Source organism: Thermothelomyces thermophilus, chromosome 1, assembly GCF_000226095.1.
Source record: "Thermothelomyces thermophilus ATCC 42464 chromosome 1, complete sequence".
Taxonomy (NCBI): Eukaryota; Fungi; Ascomycota; class Sordariomycetes; order Sordariales; family Chaetomiaceae; genus Thermothelomyces; species Thermothelomyces thermophilus.
The window spans coordinates 4770640-4789108 of NC_016472.1; the positions used below are offsets into that span (position 1 = coordinate 4770640).

Below are 18469 nucleotides of genomic sequence, written 5' to 3' on the forward strand. Positions count from 1 at the left end.
TGCCAGGGGACGGCGCATGAGGGCATTGCGATTGATTATTATGTTCCTGGCAACATGAGGGCTCCGAGATGGAGAGATAGAACAGCACAGATTCTATATCAATTGCATGCCCAATCATCGGTACGCCGCGTTAGTGCGCTCGTCGAAGTCCAGCGATGGTCACCTTTTCCTTTATTCCGCGCTTTGCTTACTCCACGAACCTGAGAAACGTATGCAGCAGAGATCGATCCGGAATCAGAATCCTCCCTCATTTTGTCAGGAAGTATGGCTTTACAAAAGCGACCTTCATACGTTGGGCAGGGCCACAATAGCAAGGCAATCCAGGAATGTTGAACTGGTCTTCTTCACCCTATTGTTTTGCTGTTCTTTCTTCTTTCTGCCTTGCCCATGAAAGGTGCACTGCCATGTCCACCACCTATTCGGAACTCTCGCTTACTAGATCATTGGCGGACAGAATTTGAAGTGTCTGAAGCAACAGCATGAAGGTGGGCCTTTCACGACAATGTCCACGCGGGAAAACTATTGCGGTCTCTGTTTTAAACGTTGCCCAAACGAGCCACTAATGCAGCACGCCCACAGCTCCGCCCATTTTTAGCACTACTGCACCTCCGCTGCTCCTCGCCGAGCAAGCAAATAGAGGGGTGGCGTGATAAAGGAAAAAAAAAAAAAAAAGAAGAAGAAGGATTAAATAACCTAGAGTGGCAATAGAGAAGACAAAGTCAAGCGCTTGTGTATGTATGTACACTGTACGGACTACTACTAGCCCGACAGACTTTCCAGGAAAGAGCCTCTAGGCGATGCCACGACCATCCATCTCGACGGGATGCACAGTCCTGTTGTCCTCGACCATCACGGGCATGACGGTGCCCATGTCCTCCCTCCTATCCTCCTCCTCCTCCTCCACCTCCACCCCCTCTCCTCTCGCAGCCCCAGACCTCGTCCCCTCGCTCCTCCCTATCCTCATCCTCATCCTCATCCCCATCCTCATCCTCTTGGTCCTGCTCCGCCCGCTCACCCTCCCCCAGAGATCCTCCCACTTGTTCCTCAGGCCGATGACCTGGCCCTCGAGGCAGGCGCGCCTGTAGCCCTCGCCGAGCTCCTCGAGGGTCCTGGTCTCGAGGCGGGTGCGGCCGCGGCCGTCGGGGACGGGGCGCTGGACGTCGGGCAGGTAGGCCCAGGAGGCGACGGCGCCGAGGGCCATGAACGTGGCGAAGAGCAGGAAGACGAGGCCCTGGCGGGTGGGGGAGTCGTAGCCGGCGCGGATGCCGTAGACGACGAGCACGGCGACGATGCTGCCCAGCTTGCCGGCGGCGGCCGAGATGCCGTGGCAGAGGCACCGGTACGAGGTCGGGAAGATCTCGGCCGGTATGATGAAGGTGAGCGTGTTTGCTCCTATAGGGGTGGTGTTGGACCAATGGCGGCGGAAGCTTTGCATTAGTTTTCTTCTTCTTTCTTTCTTTAATCGTCTTCATTTTTACCTGCCCTCCCCTTCTTTTTATATTTCTATCCGTTTCCATCCTGTAGTCTGGGAAGGAATAATAGATATAGGGGAGGGGAGAGGGAGAGGGAGAGGGGTTGACTTACCAAAGTTGAACATAAAATGGCAAATGGCCACGAGCACGACTGTGGCGGGAGCGCCGGATCGGTGAGCGACGGCGTAGTAGACGCCGCCCGTGACCAAGAACAAGACGGTGAGGGTGATAAAGGAGGAGGTCAGCCACTCGCGACGGCGGATGCGGTTGGCAAAGAGGATAAAGCAGGCACTGCCGGCGATGGAGGCGAGGGAGACGGCGAGCAGGTACTGCTTGGTCTGGTCAATGATGGTTTCGTAAATGGTGTTGCAGGGCCGCGTAGGGTCGCTCTGCCAGGTGGGCAGGCCTGCGGTCACCCACGAGGGGACGAGGGACGTTCCGCCGTCCAGGGTGGAGTTCCAGCAGGGCAGGTCCGGACCGATGGGAGCCCGGTCGGTGGTGGCCCACAGACCGGCGAGTGTGCTGCGGTTGTCGAGGCTGAATCCGTAGAAGGACACGTCGAGGAAGAACCAGGTGATGGAGGTGCCGGCGAGGTAGTACCAGTTCTTGTCCTCCACAAAGAAGGCGCGCAGGTTCTGGCGAGAGAACTGGCGGGGCACGGCCTCGGTCTCGTAGGGGTGCCCGGCGGCGGCAGGAGATGCAGCCGTGCCGCTGGTGGCCGGGGGAGCGCCGTATACCCGCTGGGTGTCCCGGAAAGCGTTGCCTGGCTTGTTCTTGACCTCGAGGGTGTAGAGGCCGCAGTCGTAGAGGAAGAAGCGGAAGATGATGGCCAGCAGGGCCGGCACGGCACCAGAGCCGATGACGATGCGCCACGTACCGTCGATGATGGTCTTGCATTCCTCATGGTGCAGCATGTCGATGCCGCACTGCTTGTCATGGAGCCCGTGGGCGGCGTCCTCTCCCAGGAGAACCCAGACGCCGACTATCTGGGCGAGCGCCTGTCCGATTGGCTGCATCAGAAACACGGACGCCAGCATGGTCGCCCTGGACGACGTGCTGGACCATTCTGAGGTTATGACAGCGGAGAGCGGGTATTCGGCGCCGATTCCTACACCAAGTCAGGGGGGGTTGGGACCCGCGGTAGCTTCCGACTGCTCCTTGCTACTCACCCACGCCCATTACGAACCGCCACTGGTGAGGTGCGGTTAGGAGAGACATAACGGAACACGTACGAAAGGCGGGAATCTGGGAGGGGGGGGACGGATTACACCCGAGCACGTACCCAAGTAAAGAGGGCGAGAAACGAGAGGTCGCCGTAGCCATCGCTGGTCGTGGCTATCCCGATGGTAGACACAATGACCAGGACGAGCTCGATGCCGTACAGACGGGTCCTTCCGTACCTATCGGCAAGATAGCCAAACAACAGCTGGCCGACGACGGAGCTGAAGGTGGGACCTGTAATCAGCAACTGAAGACTCTCTCTCTTTTTCTCTCTCTCCTTGGAGACCCAAAACATCACTACGGCACGCGTACCCGACCAATGTGGCGAGGTTGATGACCAGGCCGCACCACTTCTCGTGGGGGAAGTAAACAAATGAGACGGTGGAAAGAATGACGTTGGTCGCAAAGAGGTTGTATCTGCAGCAAAGGGAAGGGGGGTTTTGTGAGTTAGATTGTAGTCTTAGTCAATGGCCGCCCTTTACCCTGTCTCTGATATGGAGGTCCACGAGCAAAACGTACGAGTCTGTTAGGAAGCCGGACGCGGCCACGCCCCAGATTCTCAGGTTCCAGGAGTTGAGGTCAAGTTCGTAGCGTAATTGCTGGCGGTCCTAATTTTATTCCCCGGGTAGCCGGGTAATCCGTCAGCGGCACCTGACAAGGGGGGGGAACAAGCAAAGGAAAAAATAGAGAGAGAGAGAGAGGAAATGGAGAAGGAAAGAGGACGGGGCAGTTGGTAGGCGGCATACAAGGCGGTCCCGCGGCGAAAGCGCTGAGCTGTCGTGGCCCAGGTAGCCGCGGTTCGTCTTCTTCTCGGCATCGCGATGCATGTTGGCTGCTGCGAGGAGCGAGCAGGCGATGGTGATCGCGTAAAGCGGGAGGTGGTTTGGCAGTTGTGTGTTCTAGATGAACGGCATGGCGAGGACACAGGCAGCGATCTTTTCCCTCTCAGCAGACCAGGTTTTTCAAAAGTTCGACACGCTCTCGGGAAGAGGACAGTAGGACGAAACAACACGGCGCGCTCGGCTCAAGGTGGAAAAGATGGCGTCGCGTCAGTAACTGGTCTACACCACGGTCTGGCCTGGTATCAATTTCAGATAGGTCCTTTTCTTTTTGTTGGCCAAGGTCGAGAATCTTTAGAGCCTTGGCAGCTTCTTCGTCATGCAACGCCGAGCTTTTAGTCGCAGCGTGATTGCCCTGAATCTCTCTTCCAGTGACCAATGTAGGGCATCGAATCGACGAATGCTACGGATAGGCGTGGCAACTAACAATGATTCTGGGACCTCTACTCGAGCCTTTGTTGTCATCCGGGGCCCAGATCCCGCTCCCCGTCAGACACTCGCATGCTCTATACACAGTCTGCAGTCTGCATGACAGAACCAAGCGGCCATGTGTACCATACAGTCGGGCGCGTTGCAGGCCCGACCATCTGGGGTTGAACCGCGAGTTGCAGGATGGGAAACTACCAATTCTCCAGGGGGTTGGGTTCACCATCTACTGTATGTACATGCCCTGGAACTTGGCTCGTGCGCAGATGGTCGCTAATGTTAGCGGAAATGCGCGTGTATGTACCCTATGTATAATTGGCCCAATCACATCCGGCATCTTGGATCTGCTGTCGCAGTCTCAGTTTCTTATTGGCTCCGCGCTCTCCCCTCCAGACCTCCAGGCCAGATGGATGGGAAGGATGGGGGGTGCACGGTTCAAGAAGGTCCATGGGTCTTGGTGGAACCGCCTACCCAGCGAGGTTCCGTCGTAGTGTCGAGGTCGAGGTAGGAGGACCATCACGCATCCGCACTGCTCAAGCCGAGCCATGCTTGGAGCAATATCTGCATCAAGGGGTGACCGCAGTTCGGCCGATGCTAAGGCACGCCCATTCTAGAGGTAGCAGCACACCCACTCCATCCCGGAGGACACAGCGACAACTTCGGGTTTGGGCCCTCCCTTCCCAGCGCTCACTTCGGGTTTGGGCCCTCCCTTCCCAGCGCTCACTTCGGGTTTGGGCCCTCCCTTCCCAGCGCTCATCCGGCACTGCTCGCTGGATTATCTTGCCAAAGATCCCGGAGGACAACCCGGCTCTTGATGCTGCCGCCCAAGAGCTTGCGCCAACGGAGCCAGCTGCCGCTGGTCATCACGACACAGATCGGGAGTGGCAGCCCGGTCTCCTTGGTCGCTACTGTCCACACCGGGTTGTTTCTGAAGCTCGAGAGCGATAGAGCGCCCCTCTTGTTCTCTCAGCTTCCTGGCCCGTATCCGAGCGCACCGGCCGTCCCTCAGGAATGTCCCGCCGTACGCCTTACGAATCTGTCGACTGATCGTCGTGAGGCTGACTTCGAGGCCACATTGGGTACGCAGGAACATCTGCATGTCGTCGAGTAGCGCGTCGGGGTGCTCTTTGTGCCACTCGATCAGCTTCTGAGAGTTCGAGGAACGCGAGTGTCAGCAGACTCCCGAGAACGCGACACGACAGACACCAAAAGGGCCCACGAAGACAAGTACCTCCAGATGCTGCGGCGTCAGCTTCTCCGCGTTCTTGCTGACATCCTTGTGTTTCTTGATCCCGCCTGTCGTCTCGAACTCGTGACGCCGACGTCGAACGGTCCTATCGTCGATGCCGAGGACCCACGCGATTTCGTGATTGCTTAGCTTGGGAAGCTGAAGGAGCTTGGTTAAGATAGCCCTCTGATAGTCAGTTAATTGCTTTCCCGTCATGGTTTGCGGCGGTGCACGCCGAGGCTTGCTGCTCGAGGTGAAGGTCGAGGTCAAGCCGTAGGGTGGGGCTGCAACAAGTGGAAACAGCCGGGTGTTGCCGATAGCTTACCCCCGTAGTGGAACCAGGTACCCACGTAGTGTCAGGCTTCTGGAACCCCCACACTTTCAACCAAAGTTCGCATCGTCTCGCCAATCTCGGTTCCCGACACTCACCAACAGTCCGAGTACGGATATGGTTACCAAGAAGTACCTTTTTCTCCCTAAAATATGCCAGCCCGGCTAGGACCCATAACGCCAAACAATGACCAGCTTTTAGGTGTCGGCTGCGGTATTCTGGAGAAATGGTTGGAATGCATGGGATTCATTCATCTCTTGACACCAAGGGAATGGGGAGAGGGGGTGCTTTTCTTTTCCCTGAGCTAATGCGCGGCGGCAAGGCCCCACGCTACCCTGCCCCATGATGCCTCCTGCAAATCGCAGGTCGAGTTGCCAGCTCGTGGGCACATGGCGCGCAGTGACTGCTCAGCCCACAACACCATCGTGGCCCGCTGCCCCCCACGCACAACCAGGACCAGTGAACCTTGCCGCGTTTAGAGTGTGTCCCGGCGCAAAGCTTCTGGTTCTGCGAGGATAGTCAAAAAAGGATTCAAGTGGGCCGGCTGCTGGCGAAGGCAGAATTCTTGGCTCGCCGGTTCGAAGCAACTAGCATTCCTCGTTTACCCACTGAAAGCTCAAGCTCGTCTGTCCTGCATGCGTTAACAAGTTCTCGGCTGCTGCACCCCGAACGCAGTACGGGGTTCCCCAACCAACGCAGACTGGAGCCGAGACCCTCCTATACTCACCATTGCCCCGCGTTCATACACAACGCCTTTTCGCTGCCGGCATCGTCATCTCTCGGCCGAGCAAAGCATGTTGTCTCCAACGACTGCCCCAAATCTGAGCATCTTCTTGTCTGCCACCGTCAGGTTTTGTGGCTTGACCCCCTTTTTCCAGCTCGCAAGCTCGGCAACAGGATCAGGCCGGTCATACCTTCATGTTCTGAGATGGTTGACCGTTGGATCGCCAACTCCATGACAGCCTCTCCGTGGCTCTTCAGGTACCGGTAGTCAACCAAGCAGTTCATACAGCGCAGCGGTCTGCTTGACGCGTCGAGAGGAGCGGATCGGATCGGCAGAACACCACGATGGCGACATCATGGCGTTCCGGTTCGTCTTCCTCATTCACTTCGTCGGCCTTGAGCGCACAGCCGTCACATCCGCAACATGCCAGTCCGGCCGACTCGACCTTCACGCCCACTTCTGCTGCCATCTCCGCTCTGACGACCGAGTCCTCGGCCCCGCAGACACCCCCGGCGCCGCTTGATCTCGGACCGCCCGGCTACCACGCGACAATGTAATGCCTAGCCGGCCATGGCCTAGCCTTCCCAGCCCCGACCGCGCAGCGATCTTGTCTTCTGACGGCCGGCTGTCTAGAAAGCTTTTCGAGCGGACGCCAAATGAAATGATTGTCTACCTCGGGCCCTGGGAGATTGTAGGTTCCAACCCAAGGCGGCTGCTGTGGCAATGCAGCTACGCCGGCGAGGTACTGGAACACTTCCGTGCGTCCCCTTGCCGTTGCTGTCATCCCGTCTCTGGCGACCCTCGAGGAAGACCAGAATTGCTGAGACGCGTAAGCCAGTACCGTCCGACAATCCCGGCGAACTTTTCCCCTACACTCTCCACGCCCAGCATCGCCGTTTTGGCGATCCGCGGGAACTAGAGCTGTACTTGTCCTTCCAGGAGCCACATCGCATACGGTACACCACGACCAGCGGCACGTTGCACGACGAGTACATCGAGGTCAAGTACGAGTTCACGACCATCGAGAGTTCCATCCAGCTGCAGAGCGACATCAGGAAAAGGGACCTGATCGATTGGTTTGACGTCGACGTCGTCTGGTCCGACGTCCACCGCCGGACTGACTCGTACGGAAACGTCAGGGGTCTGGGGACAATCCAGAGGATGAAGCTTTGGCGGGACCGATACACAACGTTCCATTACATCACATTCTATGCTAACCACCGGCGGCGCTGGAAGGAGTACCTCGTGGACGGCTTCGAGAGGGAGCTGCGCCAGCGGGACGACAGGCACAAGCGGGTTCAATTGGGTGTCCGGGGCGCCAGGAGGGGCAGCGCGGCATCGGAAAGCAGCTCGGGCCGCGGACGGCGGCTTTCGACGTCAATCTTTTCTCGTTCCTCGAGGCATGCTAACTCGTCCGTTGCCAATGGAAATACGACTTCACCAACGGCCCAGAATGCACTCGGCATACGATATCTCGGCATCCAGTTCTCCAGGAACGCCAACGTCCAAGCCGAGACCGATGGTGAGTCGGCCCATATCTACCGGAGGGTCGGATTCGAGTGTCGCTCGATCCAGGCGGGCAAGCTGATGACCAAGTGCAAAAGATCACGCCAGATTCATCCTCCGGTGGGAGTCTGCGCATGCAGCGGACTCGCAGTTCAGCGCCACGTTTCCTATCGATCGTGTCGAGCTGCCTCTGCCTTACGTGAATGGATACCACGAAGGCGCCCGGCCCTCTGTCGACGGAGTTGCCGAGCTGCCCTCGGAGCCCTCCTCGCGTGAACAGTCGGGCCGTTTACGACCGGCTGGCGAGCCGGGGTACGAGCCGGACTCTGATGAGACCCCATGAAAAAGAACTCTACCCTTGCTCGGAGCTTCTAAGTTCGGCACATGCAGCGAAGGGCTTAAAGAAAATAGGGCCAGTGTTCTGCGGATTCTTTGCCGAGATAAAATAACCCCCCGATCCCTGCCGGCGCTACCAGCGTACGTTCTTCTATCGAGGGGCCGGAAAAGTCCATTGGATGGTGGTAGAAAAAATGGGAGAGCTCTCCACGGTAAGGGATGAGGCGAGTTTTCAGTAGGCAGGCCCCCATTCTTTCTGGTTGTTAGTCTATGGTCCATCATGTAAGTACGGACGTACAGTACGTAGTTACCTCGCTCCCCGCCGGATAGATAACGTTACAGTGGGACCCCCGTTCGTCTCACCCTGGCTCTGCCCCGCTGCGGGCCGCAGTCACCAAGTTCTCCCCCGCCAAGCCAGCACGACGTCATACAAGTCTTTTTGCCTGGACCGTCTTCTCGGGCCCTCCTCATCAGCCCACCCTCGAACCCTTTGGGGAAGCGCCCTATTGTCTCATGGCACCCATGGCACCACAAACACAAGCACATTGTTCGATCTTGGTGTGACTGGAGAGGGTTACTGTGTTCTCCGAGCGCGAGATCCTCGAGCGACGAGGCAACGCCGCTCCGGTGGCCTGATAACTCGCACTTCCTCGGCCCTGGACGTGGTTACTTTTCAGTCTCTGGATCGCTCGTTGCGGAGAGCACCTCTCAGATTCCCTCTCTCCCTTTCTCATATCCGGCGCGACTGTAGCGCGTCTTAAAACAACTCGCAATCCGCTCTTTCGTAAAAATCCTACCTCTCGTGCTAATGGGAACGGTCATACTAGCCGTCAATGCCGGCTCCTCGTCGGTGAAGATCTCGGTATACACCGCCGACCAGGGACAATCGCCGAAACAAATCGCAGAGGCCCAAGTGGGCGGTCTCACAGCACCTCCTGCGACTCTCAAGTATGAACTTGGCGGCGAAACCGTTATCGACCACCGCGAGGTGAGCGAGGAGGTGAAGGGCCAGAGAGATGCCTTCAGCCTCATCCTCGACACCCTCGTCAAGGATCACGGGCTGCCCAGGATCAAGAGCAAGGACGACATCGGAATCATCTGCCACCGCATCGTCCACGGCGGCGACTACACCAAGCCACAGCTCATCTCGGAGAGCACGTATCACCACTTGGAGAAGCTCAACGACCTGGCACCCCTGCACAACGCCAACAGCCTGGGCATCGTCCGGCTGTGCGTCAAGGAATTCCCCTCGTCGCGCAACGTCGCCTGCTTCGACAGCCAGTTCCATTCCACCATCCCCCAGCACATCCGCACCTACGCCATCAACCAGGAAATCGCTCGCAACAACCGCCTGCGCAAATACGGCTTCCACGGCATCAGCTACTCCTTCATCACCCGGGCAACGGCCGAGTTCTTGGGCAAGAAGCCGGACGAGACCAACATCATCGCCATGCACCTCGGTTCTGGCGCTAGCGTGTGCGCCATCAAGGGCGGCAAGAGCTGGGATACCAGCATGGGCTTGACCCCTTTGTCCGGCCTGCCAGGAGCGACGAGAAGCGGCAGCGTAGATCCCAGGTCAGTTAGTGGTGGCGGTAGTGGCTGGTTCCCCCCCCCCTCCCCCCCAACGCCCCCAAAGCACCCCCCTCCTTCTCTCCGATTACCGTCGATGCTGACACGCAAGGGGGGGTGGTGGGACCCCTCATCACAGTCTTGTTTTCCACTACGCAAGCGACGTAGGCCGGCTCTCCCCGAACTCGACAAAAGAACTGCACATCTCGCGCGCCGAGGAGATCCTCAACAAGGAAGCCGGCTGGAAGGCGCTAACGGGAACCACCAACTTCGGCGTCATCGCGGCCGTGGGTCCTTCGGAGGACGAGGACGGCAACGGCGCCGACAACAACAACAACAACAACGACGACGACGACGACGAGGAGAAGAAGAGCAACGACGCCGCCAAGCGCCTGGCCTTCGACCTCTTCGTCGACCGCATCTGCGGCTTCGTCGGCGCCTACTACGTCTCTCTGCGCGGGCAGGTCGACGCCCTCGTCTTTGCCGGCGGCATCGGCGAGAAGAGCGACCGGCTGCGGGCGGCCGTGGTCGACCAGGCCGGCTGTCTCGGGTTCGTCATCGACCGGGAACGGAACGACGCCCGCAGGCTTGCGGACGGCACCGCCGTCGTCCAGGAGGTCGGGAAGGAAGGGGTGACGCCGAGGGTGCTGGTCTGTCGGACGGATGAGCAGTTTGAGATGGCGAGGGCATGTGCTCAGGATCCCGCATTCTGGTGAGAAGAGAGCCAGGGATGAAAAGAGAATATAGGAGAGGGCGGGGGGGGGAAGGGGGAAAGGCCGGGGAGGGGAGAGCGTGGTTGAATCTCAGGGGCGCCCGGGACTAATTGGAGGCTTGTAATCACCCTGTCGTATTGCTCTACTGCGGCGAACGTTTCCCGAGACTGGAAGGCGGTCAAATAGACGGATATTCCGTTTAGTAGTGAAAGCGCGAGAAATCCCTGTGGACAATTCCATCTCGTCAGACTCATCCAGTTGGGGGATCCAGAAAACAATAATTCACGACCGCGGTTGGAAAGAAGTCATAGTTGCCCTACCACGGTAAGGGTTCTGCTCGTGTACATACATAACTACACTTTGTTTTTATTCACGCTCAGCGTGGATTACCCTGGTTGAGCTGCGTACAGAGGCTTTGACTCTTCCTTCGACCGATGTACGTACTGCTTGCCCGTGCAAACCTCCTCATCAGCGTGATGGGAAAATGAGTGCGTTCCTAGGCCATTTGGTGATGGCCTATCAGTGCATCTCACCAACCCGACGCCGACCGGCGTACCCAACACCTTGCTTGTCGCTCCGCGTCCGCTGGAGCTTCTTTCCCAGGTGAAGAACTATCGGTCCCAACACAGCTAAACCCTAGCTCCCCAACCCAAGTTCCCGCGAAAGAAAGCAGGCTTCGTAATTCGCAAATCTGACATACGACCATCCGTTGCTTCGGCCGTATCCCCATCAATTGGTGGTGTCAAACATGGTAAATAACCTGGTCCTACGAGGCTGAAAGATCCTCCCTCTCTTGACATCAAGGAAGCCGATCCCGTAGATACCAGCAGCTCTCTTCTCGCTTATCACGGAGAGACAGGATAGTTTTATCAACCCGATCCCGTCTAATCCATTTGCCGTCCGTTTGTTGCGCCCCAGAAAGAACGCCCAGATTCCAAGAAAAAGAGACACAAAATAGAAAAAAAAACATTACGGATATCGTTTCTGAGAGAAAAATGCAACTGAGAACCCGGCTCCAGTTCCGGATTACCTAACCCTTGAACGCGAAACGCCAGATGAACGCGCACCTCATTCGCCTCCCGAAATGTTGCAACCTCCCGTGGCCGTAATTAAAAGTCCCGCGTGTATGTCCGTGCAGAGTGCCGAAAACGAAAATCGTGATAAGCTGTCCCTCAAGACGATCAAGTCCCGGTTTTAGTCGAGAAAGGGTGTAGATAGATGGTAGAAGGATGTTTTCACCTCCCGCTGCCCTGGCGCAAAGCCGCCAATGCAAGGGTATCGAGCCCTGTCCGCGTAGGAAGCGCGTCCCTAGTGGAAGTACGATTGACGAGCTTGTCATCAAGGTCGCGCATGTCCCAGGCGCTGCCGTTTGGGGGCGGCTGTACCGGCATTCCTCGAAACAGGGCGGGCTCTAGGCCGTTCATGCGTGGTAATGAGGAGGAGGATGATGATGGTGGCGGTGGCGATGGCGATGACTGTGCTGTTGCCGTTGCTGCTATTGCTGCCATAGCTGCTGTGGTCATCGCCATGATTCGGTTGCGGCTCGCTGCTGCTGATGCAGATGACAAAGAGGACGATGAAGACAGCTTCCCTAGGGAGGAAGAGGACGAGGAAGCAGAGGAAGATCGTCTCCCGCCGGAGACAGAGGGTCGGGAAATCGAAGAACGAGACTTATCCTTGTAGTGCGTCTCAAGGTGCTGCTTCATGTTGTCGGCGCGCGTGAACCTTTTTGGGCAGCCTTCGAAGGAGCAGTTGACTCCTTTTTCAGCAGTGTGGATCTTGGCGTGGCGTGAGGCGTGACCGGACGTTGTGAAGGTCTTGTCGCAGCCATGTGTTTCCCGGTAGCGACATGGGAAGCGCTTCCCGGGCCTTTCGCTGCCAGGTATGGTAGTCGAGCTGGTGGCGGTAGACGTGGAAGGGGGCGAGGAGGAGGAAGAAGAAGAGGAGGAGGACGAGGGCGAGGAGGACGAGGAGGACGAGCATGAGACGACGGTGGTAGGGGCGGTGTGATACAGGTCGTCGTCGTAAGTAACAGACCGGCCGTCACTAAACGCGCTGGGGCGCCGTTTCATTCCCGCATGAACATGCGTGCCCTCAACATAGTAGTCTTCGTAGACGGACCGGTACTCGGGCGCGGGGGGGTTGTACCGGAATCCTGGGTCATAGAGTGGAGTTAAAGGTGAGGCGGGCTCGACAGCGGCCATGTGAGAGTCGTATGAGTTGGACCGAAGCAGCTCCGGTGTAGCCGGCGTCGAGGCGGTCCTCGGGGCTCGCGGGTCGTAGGAGGGAGTAACAATGGGGGAGACGCCGGTCGTGAAATGCGGGCTGTGGTCGTCGTTGAGGATCGACACACGCCTTCCCGACGCATCTCGTGTATGCAAACCAGCCGGCATCGTGGGCGTGTTCTAATCAAATTCGTGATTCGATTTACAGACTTGAGAGGAAGCAAAAGCTCCGTGTTGTTACACAGCCAAGTACACCGTTGTCTGCCCGAAAGTTCAACAGGTAACAAGAACCGGTCGAGCCGAGGCGGTTTTGCAGATTGTGCTAGCGTGGTGAAGAGGACCGAGCGAGGGACCAAACGGGGGTTTCATCCAGTAAAGAGGAAACGAGGGGATGGAAAGAAAAGGGCTGGAGAAAGTCGAGGGACGGGGTCCAGATAGATTGCGGGAGAGCAATGGACGGCTGGCTTCCGACTGCAAACAATGTTGCCCAGGAAGGCAGGGAGCTCGAATTAATAAGGACAATCGCTTGGACCCAGAAGAGATCAAGAAAGCAGCAGTGCGCTTTTGCAGACCCTCCAGGGATTCATGTGCCTGCAGGGGTCGGCGAGTTGATGCAGTGGGGAAGAGGGGTGCCTGCGAATGGACCGGGTAGGGACAGCTGATGCTTGGCCCTGCAAAACTGCAGCCGCGCCAGGAGACGGGACCCGCCCAGGAGCCACTGGCACATGGGAGGGAAGTCACTTCCTAGTCCTGCAGACCGTTACGTTGGACCTTCCACATCCGTTATCTTTCGCAGCAAGCAGGCACGACCTTGCCGTAACCTGAAACCGCTCTCAAGAGATCGCAGTCATTTATTGCTTTCCCGTGCTTCTGAGATCGCCATCTTCCGAAAAGTTAAGTGACCCGCTGCTGAGTTCCAAGTTGCCTACCTCGCTCATGAAGGGTGCCTCTCTTGACCCGTGGCTTGACTGCGCAAGGGACGCGCTCAACACGGTGTGCGGTACTGTAACCCTTGATCCTCTGCAACCGTTTCGGACAACCTAGCGCTACTATGTCATTATACCCGCCACCCCCTCCCCCCTCCACCTCCCCTCCCGCGGACCATCCGGGAATTAGCTCTTGGAACTGTGGATTTGATGACGAAAATCATCCAACACGCGAGAGCACAACTTTGGCGCACTCGGACTCTCTCACGAAGGGTGCGCTCCGTATGGCCGGCGCTGCCAAAAGGGAAACTGGTAAACAACCCCAGTTTTGTCACCATGACAGCAGCCTCGTACGACCCGCATTGGGGCAACTTGCAAACACAATCCTAGGCCTTTCTCCTGGTATACACTAAATTTTACTGGCCGTACACTACACTAGTGTCTGTTGCGAGGATCAACGCCACGGGAGATCAGGGACGCAAGAACGCATCTGACAGGATGCGACTGACACCAATGGGACTGACATGATTGGTCTCTTACCATGGTAAGCGGCTCCCCGAGCCCGCCGAGTAACCTTTTTCTGGGGTTCCCAAAACTCCATACTCGCATGAGTTCTCGTCTTCTTGGCGCACATGCCGAGCTTGAGATCCTAGTGTACACTACCTTACCTACCTAGGTACCTACTTCCGCATGGGTATATGTACCAATCCTGCACACCCGTATCGCCCCGACTTGCAAATCGCAGCTTTTCTACATTCTGGTGTTTGTTTATGATTCCCAATGTTTCTCAGCCAGAGTCTGCATGCGACACCGCCGATACGCAAACAAGGCTGAAGTGCTGGGCCCAAACTGGGTCTGTACGTACACTGGATTCCTGTTGGTGTGTTGGGTCTTCGGCATTGCAGTCATATGATGACGTCAACAGGTACATGGGGTTATGGATCCGTGCCTCGAGTGCTCCACTGATTGAGTCCACCAGAAACAAGGTACGAACTATTTACTCGCACACAGCACTATGTTGAGGCAGTTGTGTCGCCGCGGAACGGATGTGCATGATAACACGGATGATAATTGTGCGCAGAAAACCATCACGGTGGAGGTGCAGAGAATGCATCCCGCGAGCAATCGGGACGCCATGTGCTCCGAGCCGCCATCACGTTGAATTAAGGTTGTTGTCATCCCCTGTCATGGTGATTGTCTCGACATTCTTACTCGGCGCGCAAACATTCTCGTAACGCAAACAGTGTGGTGTTGTCAAACCGACAGTGTTGGCAAATGTAGGGCATCGCCCTTCCGCTGCCTCGAGCGCTCTCTCAGCGCGCGCATTCGCAGGTCAGTCTCGCCATCTAATGATGACACTCTCCGCTCGAGTACGGAGTATTTGCACTTAATTGAACTGGAAGGTTCTATCGCGGTCTGGGCCCTTTGAACAGCGCACCCTGGTGGAGCAAGGTCCCGTTTTTTCGTATCCATCGTAGCGTTTTGAAACGGAGACTTATCAAATGAATGAAATTCACAGTAGACCACAGTACGGAGACGGCAGCCGTAAGGCATGCGACAATACCGACGGCGTCGAACAACTACCCAACGATCTTCCCGTTTTATACGACTTCTTACATGTTTACGGATAGGGAGCTACCAAGATATGCTGCTTTGACAACGTATGCCTGCTAGACGTCAGAGCAGTCAGGTTCCTTCGCGTTTGCTAGGAAGTTTGCTATACACCAAAATGGACTTGGAATGCGCTTATTAACCCGAAACGCCATTGCCATGTAGAGGAACCTGTCTCAGGATGGCAAGAAAACCTCAGATTGTACGTTTCTCCGATCCGAATTTCTCCCAGCTTCCTTCGACGTTCAAACTCGCGACGTGGCCGGGGTTCTGAGCCGGACGGCGGCTCCTCGGTTGATCGTCCGTTGAGCGACCAGCTGGCAGACTGCCACCAGGGCAGGGGAAGAGAAACAGAAGGGGACCGGGGGGGGGAGGGGGGTGGGGTTCCGGGAGTGTGGTGCTAAATTCGGCCTTGCGTTGGACCCTTGTTCTCAACACCGACATGGTTTTGTGACATGCCATTTCAGCTTCCGGGGCACCAGTCGCGAACGGAGTTGGGTGTCTCCAAGCCCCAAAAGTGGTTTTCCACGGACAGAATGCTCCGGCAGCTTGGCCTGGATCGCCCAAAACCACGACCGTCACTTCGACTTTGTGCTACAACCCGTTTCTTTCCCGGAGATGGTGCTCGGCTGGCAGGAACGGGGTGAGAACGAAAGGTAACGCTAGCTACACATCCTTACTTACTAGTAGGGTTCCATAGTGTAAACTCTCACTGTGGCGATGGGGGCTAGGCGGTGCTTAGCCTCGACAGAAGAGGCAAGTGGATAACATGGCACAGAGCTTTGTGAGAAAAAGTGACGAAAGCCTGGCGTTGGACCCAGCCCGCACAGCCATGGGATCCGGGGTTCTGCCATCTTCTGCCCATCAACGTTCTGCGATTGAGGAAGCGGACCCCGGCCATGGGGTGAAGCGGGATCGAACTTTTGGCCGGCGATCGAGAACACCTTGGGCCCCTCGCCAAAAGCCCATGCGGGACGGCCCCACTTGGCGTTTCCAGGGCCCTGGCCCAGTTTGGCCCCTGTTGTTCCCAGTGCCCAGTTCGGCGCGCTGGAGGCTGGGCAATTGGGCCGTTCCTGATTTCTCGCGAGTCCAAGGCGGGGTCGCCTAATCGAAAAAAATGCAGTGAGCTTCTGGGTGCGAGCAGCCGCCGGCAGGGAAGCTACACTAGTGTCGGAGTGTGGAGCGTGGAGCGCGGAGAGCAGGGCGTACACTATACTACACTCGTGTTGGAGTAAATTCTCCGAGTTGTCTACTATGTATGTACGAAGTAGTGTATGTATGTACATACATGCACCACTGTTACTGTACGGCGTACCTGGTTGATAACGGTCAATCATCTGCGTCCTAGTACTGTACTGTGCAAGTACCGCGTATATGTGGGATCACTATTCCGTAGTGCACATTGACTGGGCTTGCTGATTGCCGCCGTATCCAGACCAGCACGGTGGGCGGGGACGAGACGGTGTGACTGGGATCTTGCCAGATGCAGAAGCGCTCACAGTGACGGCATTCAGCTGTTCGCGGCTCCAGGGACGTCGATCCCAGCCAGCCGTTTGTGTAGGCCACTTTGGGTGGGAAACAGAAACACAGTGGAAAGACAGGCCCGGAGCATCTTCTCCGGAGTATCTTCTCCGGACGATCAAAGTAAATAGTATAAAGAATTCTCTTTTAGTTACATCAGTTATATTTTCTTCAAAGAATTTACTGAAAGATCCACCAAATGAAATTCTATTATACATATATATTGTATATGCTGCAGATAATACAATAGAAGAGCTAGCAAATATACCTAATAAAGGTAATCTTTCAAATGTACCATAAAGAGACATAAACTCCCCCACAAAATTTAGAGTTAAAGGTACTCCACAATTACCTAAAGATAAAATGAAAAATAGTATAGAAAATAAAGGCATTACCTGAGCGGCTCCTTTATAGAAATAAATTAATCTAGTACCTGATCTATCATAAAGTACTCCACCTGCGCATATAAATAATCCACTTGAGACAAATCCGTGCGCTAAACCTAGCAGCCAAGAGTACAAAAGAAAGACAACACCACGGGGGGAGGTAGTTTTCGTATGATATGGTATGGTGCGGTATCGTATAGATAAACATCCATCATGCGACGGACCCCTAGGGAGTAGTTGCGGCATCTCGTAGAAGCCTGTGGAACGCGGGGGAACAGCAGGCGATTGTAAACCCCAGAGTGCGCCCTGCCCAAGTCAAGCCCCAGTGGATGCTCCGGGGCTTGACGAGAGCATGAACATCCTCTGAGCACAGTACACTGTTCTCCCTCCGTATCCACGCTGCCGCTCCATCCGAGAATCGTTCGATGGCTGTCGCACTGATGCTTCATTCATACTCGAGGTGTTCTACATGTGTGTTTTAGAGTGTCTCGCCTCTTGCGATCGATAATCATTCGGGACCTCCCCAACGGCTAAAACACTGACAAGGACGAAGTTGCCTCCTTTGCGATAGATTTGCGAATAGATGAAGAGTTTGTGCCGCGTCGATCCAAGCGAGACGCGGCGGCGGGTCGGCCTCTGCCGTGTCGAAGCCCTTCGATCGATCGATCGGTCGGTGGGGTCGCTGCCGCCATTCCGCGGAGACAGCCCCGTCTCCCCCGCGGCGGCGGCCAACGATATTCTCGTTACTTCGTAGTGTACTCCGTACTCTGTTGTCACCCGCACGAGATACCCTGCATCTTCCCAGCCAGAACCCTTGGAAAGATGGACCCCTCCTCTTGTCCCTGCCCCGCTGACTGACTGACCCCGTCGATCGATGGCCGGCGAGGCAGCAGACGAAAGCTCGTAATACATAGTAGTATGTAACTCGAGAAGCGCAGGACCGAACACTAGTTGCCAACCAATGCCGGCGCACGCCGTCCTCTAGGGTCCCCTATGACGTTGTTCAATTCGGACACCTCTAGCACCCTTCGTTCCCCAGCTGGTGCAGCGCAGCGACACCACCCGCTCCACGATCGCACGACAACACAAACCCATCATCATCATTCGCAACATGATTTCGGATTTTTTGCACTACAATTAGCCACTTGCATGCAATCCTCGGCTCGGGCATGCACACGACAGGCGATGCAGCAAGCAGACCACGCAGTGCACTGCTGGGTTCGTAGAACCTGCATGGCAACCACATGTTGTTTTTCCTTGTTTTTCTTCTAAACTTTTCCGGGGAAGGAAAACCAGCTGGTGTCTCTCCCGTTCGGAAGGAGCCTTGGCTGAGACTTAAAACCACGCCTTTGCTAGGGAACCTTCCTTTTACTCTCACGCATGCCGTAGTGGGCGGTCTTCTCGATCAACTCGACAGAAGTGGGCGGCGAGGCAA

The 18469-nt window shown here is 56.4% G+C and overlaps 6 protein-coding genes across 6 annotated transcripts; 2 read left to right on the forward strand and 4 right to left on the reverse strand.

The window, feature by feature from the left end:
• Window positions 1-662: 662 nt before the first annotated feature.
• On the reverse strand, window positions 663-2794 carry MYCTH_2296643 (uncharacterized protein). The gene is made up of 2 exons (XM_003659456.1): window positions 1585-2794; window positions 663-1392 (listed from the first exon to the last, which is right to left on the reverse strand). The coding sequence occupies exons 1-2, from the start codon at window positions 2507-2509 to the stop codon at window positions 791-793; spliced, it is 1527 nt and encodes a 508-aa protein (XP_003659504.1). The 5' UTR covers window positions 2510-2794; the 3' UTR covers window positions 663-790.
• A 1797-nt stretch (window positions 2795-4591) lies between these two features.
• MYCTH_2296645 (uncharacterized protein) lies at window positions 4592-5487 on the reverse strand. Its single transcript, XM_003659457.1, has 2 exons — window positions 5190-5487; window positions 4592-5105 (listed from the first exon to the last, which is right to left on the reverse strand). Exons 1-2 carry the CDS (start codon window positions 5400-5402, stop codon window positions 4734-4736), a joined length of 585 nt encoding a protein of 194 aa, XP_003659505.1. The 5' UTR covers window positions 5403-5487; the 3' UTR covers window positions 4592-4733.
• A 1098-nt stretch (window positions 5488-6585) lies between these two features.
• MYCTH_2132093 (uncharacterized protein) lies at window positions 6586-8398 on the forward strand (the record flags this gene model as incomplete). Its single annotated transcript, XM_003659458.1, has 4 exons — window positions 6586-6794; window positions 6875-6999; window positions 7080-7763; window positions 7846-8398. The coding sequence occupies 4 exons, from the start codon at window positions 6586-6588 to the stop codon at window positions 8088-8090; spliced, it is 1263 nt and encodes a 420-aa protein (XP_003659506.1). The 3' UTR covers window positions 8091-8398.
• A 437-nt stretch (window positions 8399-8835) lies between these two features.
• On the forward strand, window positions 8836-10636 carry MYCTH_77206 (acetate and butyrate kinase-like protein). The gene is made up of 2 exons (XM_003659459.1): window positions 8836-9658; window positions 9792-10636. Exons 1-2 carry the CDS (start codon window positions 8892-8894, stop codon window positions 10366-10368), a joined length of 1344 nt encoding a protein of 447 aa, XP_003659507.1. The 5' UTR covers window positions 8836-8891; the 3' UTR covers window positions 10369-10636.
• A 35-nt stretch (window positions 10637-10671) lies between these two features.
• On the reverse strand, window positions 10672-13042 carry MYCTH_2313746 (uncharacterized protein). The gene has a single exon (XM_003659460.1). The coding sequence runs from the start codon at window positions 12756-12758 to the stop codon at window positions 11601-11603; it is 1158 nt and encodes a 385-aa protein (XP_003659508.1). The 5' UTR covers window positions 12759-13042; the 3' UTR covers window positions 10672-11600.
• Window positions 13043-16761: 3719 nt separating this feature from the next.
• MYCTH_2020422 (uncharacterized protein) lies at window positions 16762-17154 on the reverse strand (the record flags this gene model as incomplete). The annotated part of the gene is made up of 1 exon (XM_003659461.1): window positions 16762-17154. A coding segment is annotated over one exon (393 nt), but the record flags the coding sequence as incomplete, so codon positions are not given.
• Window positions 17155-18469: the final 1315 nt, after the last annotated feature.

Coding starts and splice junctions, on each gene's coding strand:
- MYCTH_2296643 (XM_003659456.1), bottom strand. CDS start 2,509: ATGCTGGCGTCCGTGTTTCTGATGCAGCCAATCGGACAGGCGCTCGCC. Junction 1,393..1,584: donor CCATTTTATGTTCAACTTTG/GTAAGTCAACCC, acceptor CCACCCCTATAG/GAGCAAACACGCTCACCTTC.
- MYCTH_2296645 (XM_003659457.1), bottom strand. CDS start 5,402: ATGACGGGAAAGCAATTAACTGACTATCAGAGGGCTATCTTAACCAAG. Junction 5,106..5,189: donor TGACGCCGCAGCATCTGGAG/GTACTTGTCTTC, acceptor TCGAACTCTCAG/AAGCTGATCGAGTGGCACAA.
- MYCTH_77206 (XM_003659459.1), top strand. CDS start 8,892: ATGGGAACGGTCATACTAGCCGTCAATGCCGGCTCCTCGTCGGTGAAG. Junction 9,659..9,791: donor AGCGGCAGCGTAGATCCCAG/GTCAGTTAGTGG, acceptor CCCTCATCACAG/TCTTGTTTTCCACTACGCAA.
- MYCTH_2313746 (XM_003659460.1), bottom strand. CDS start 12,758: ATGCCGGCTGGTTTGCATACACGAGATGCGTCGGGAAGGCGTGTGTCG.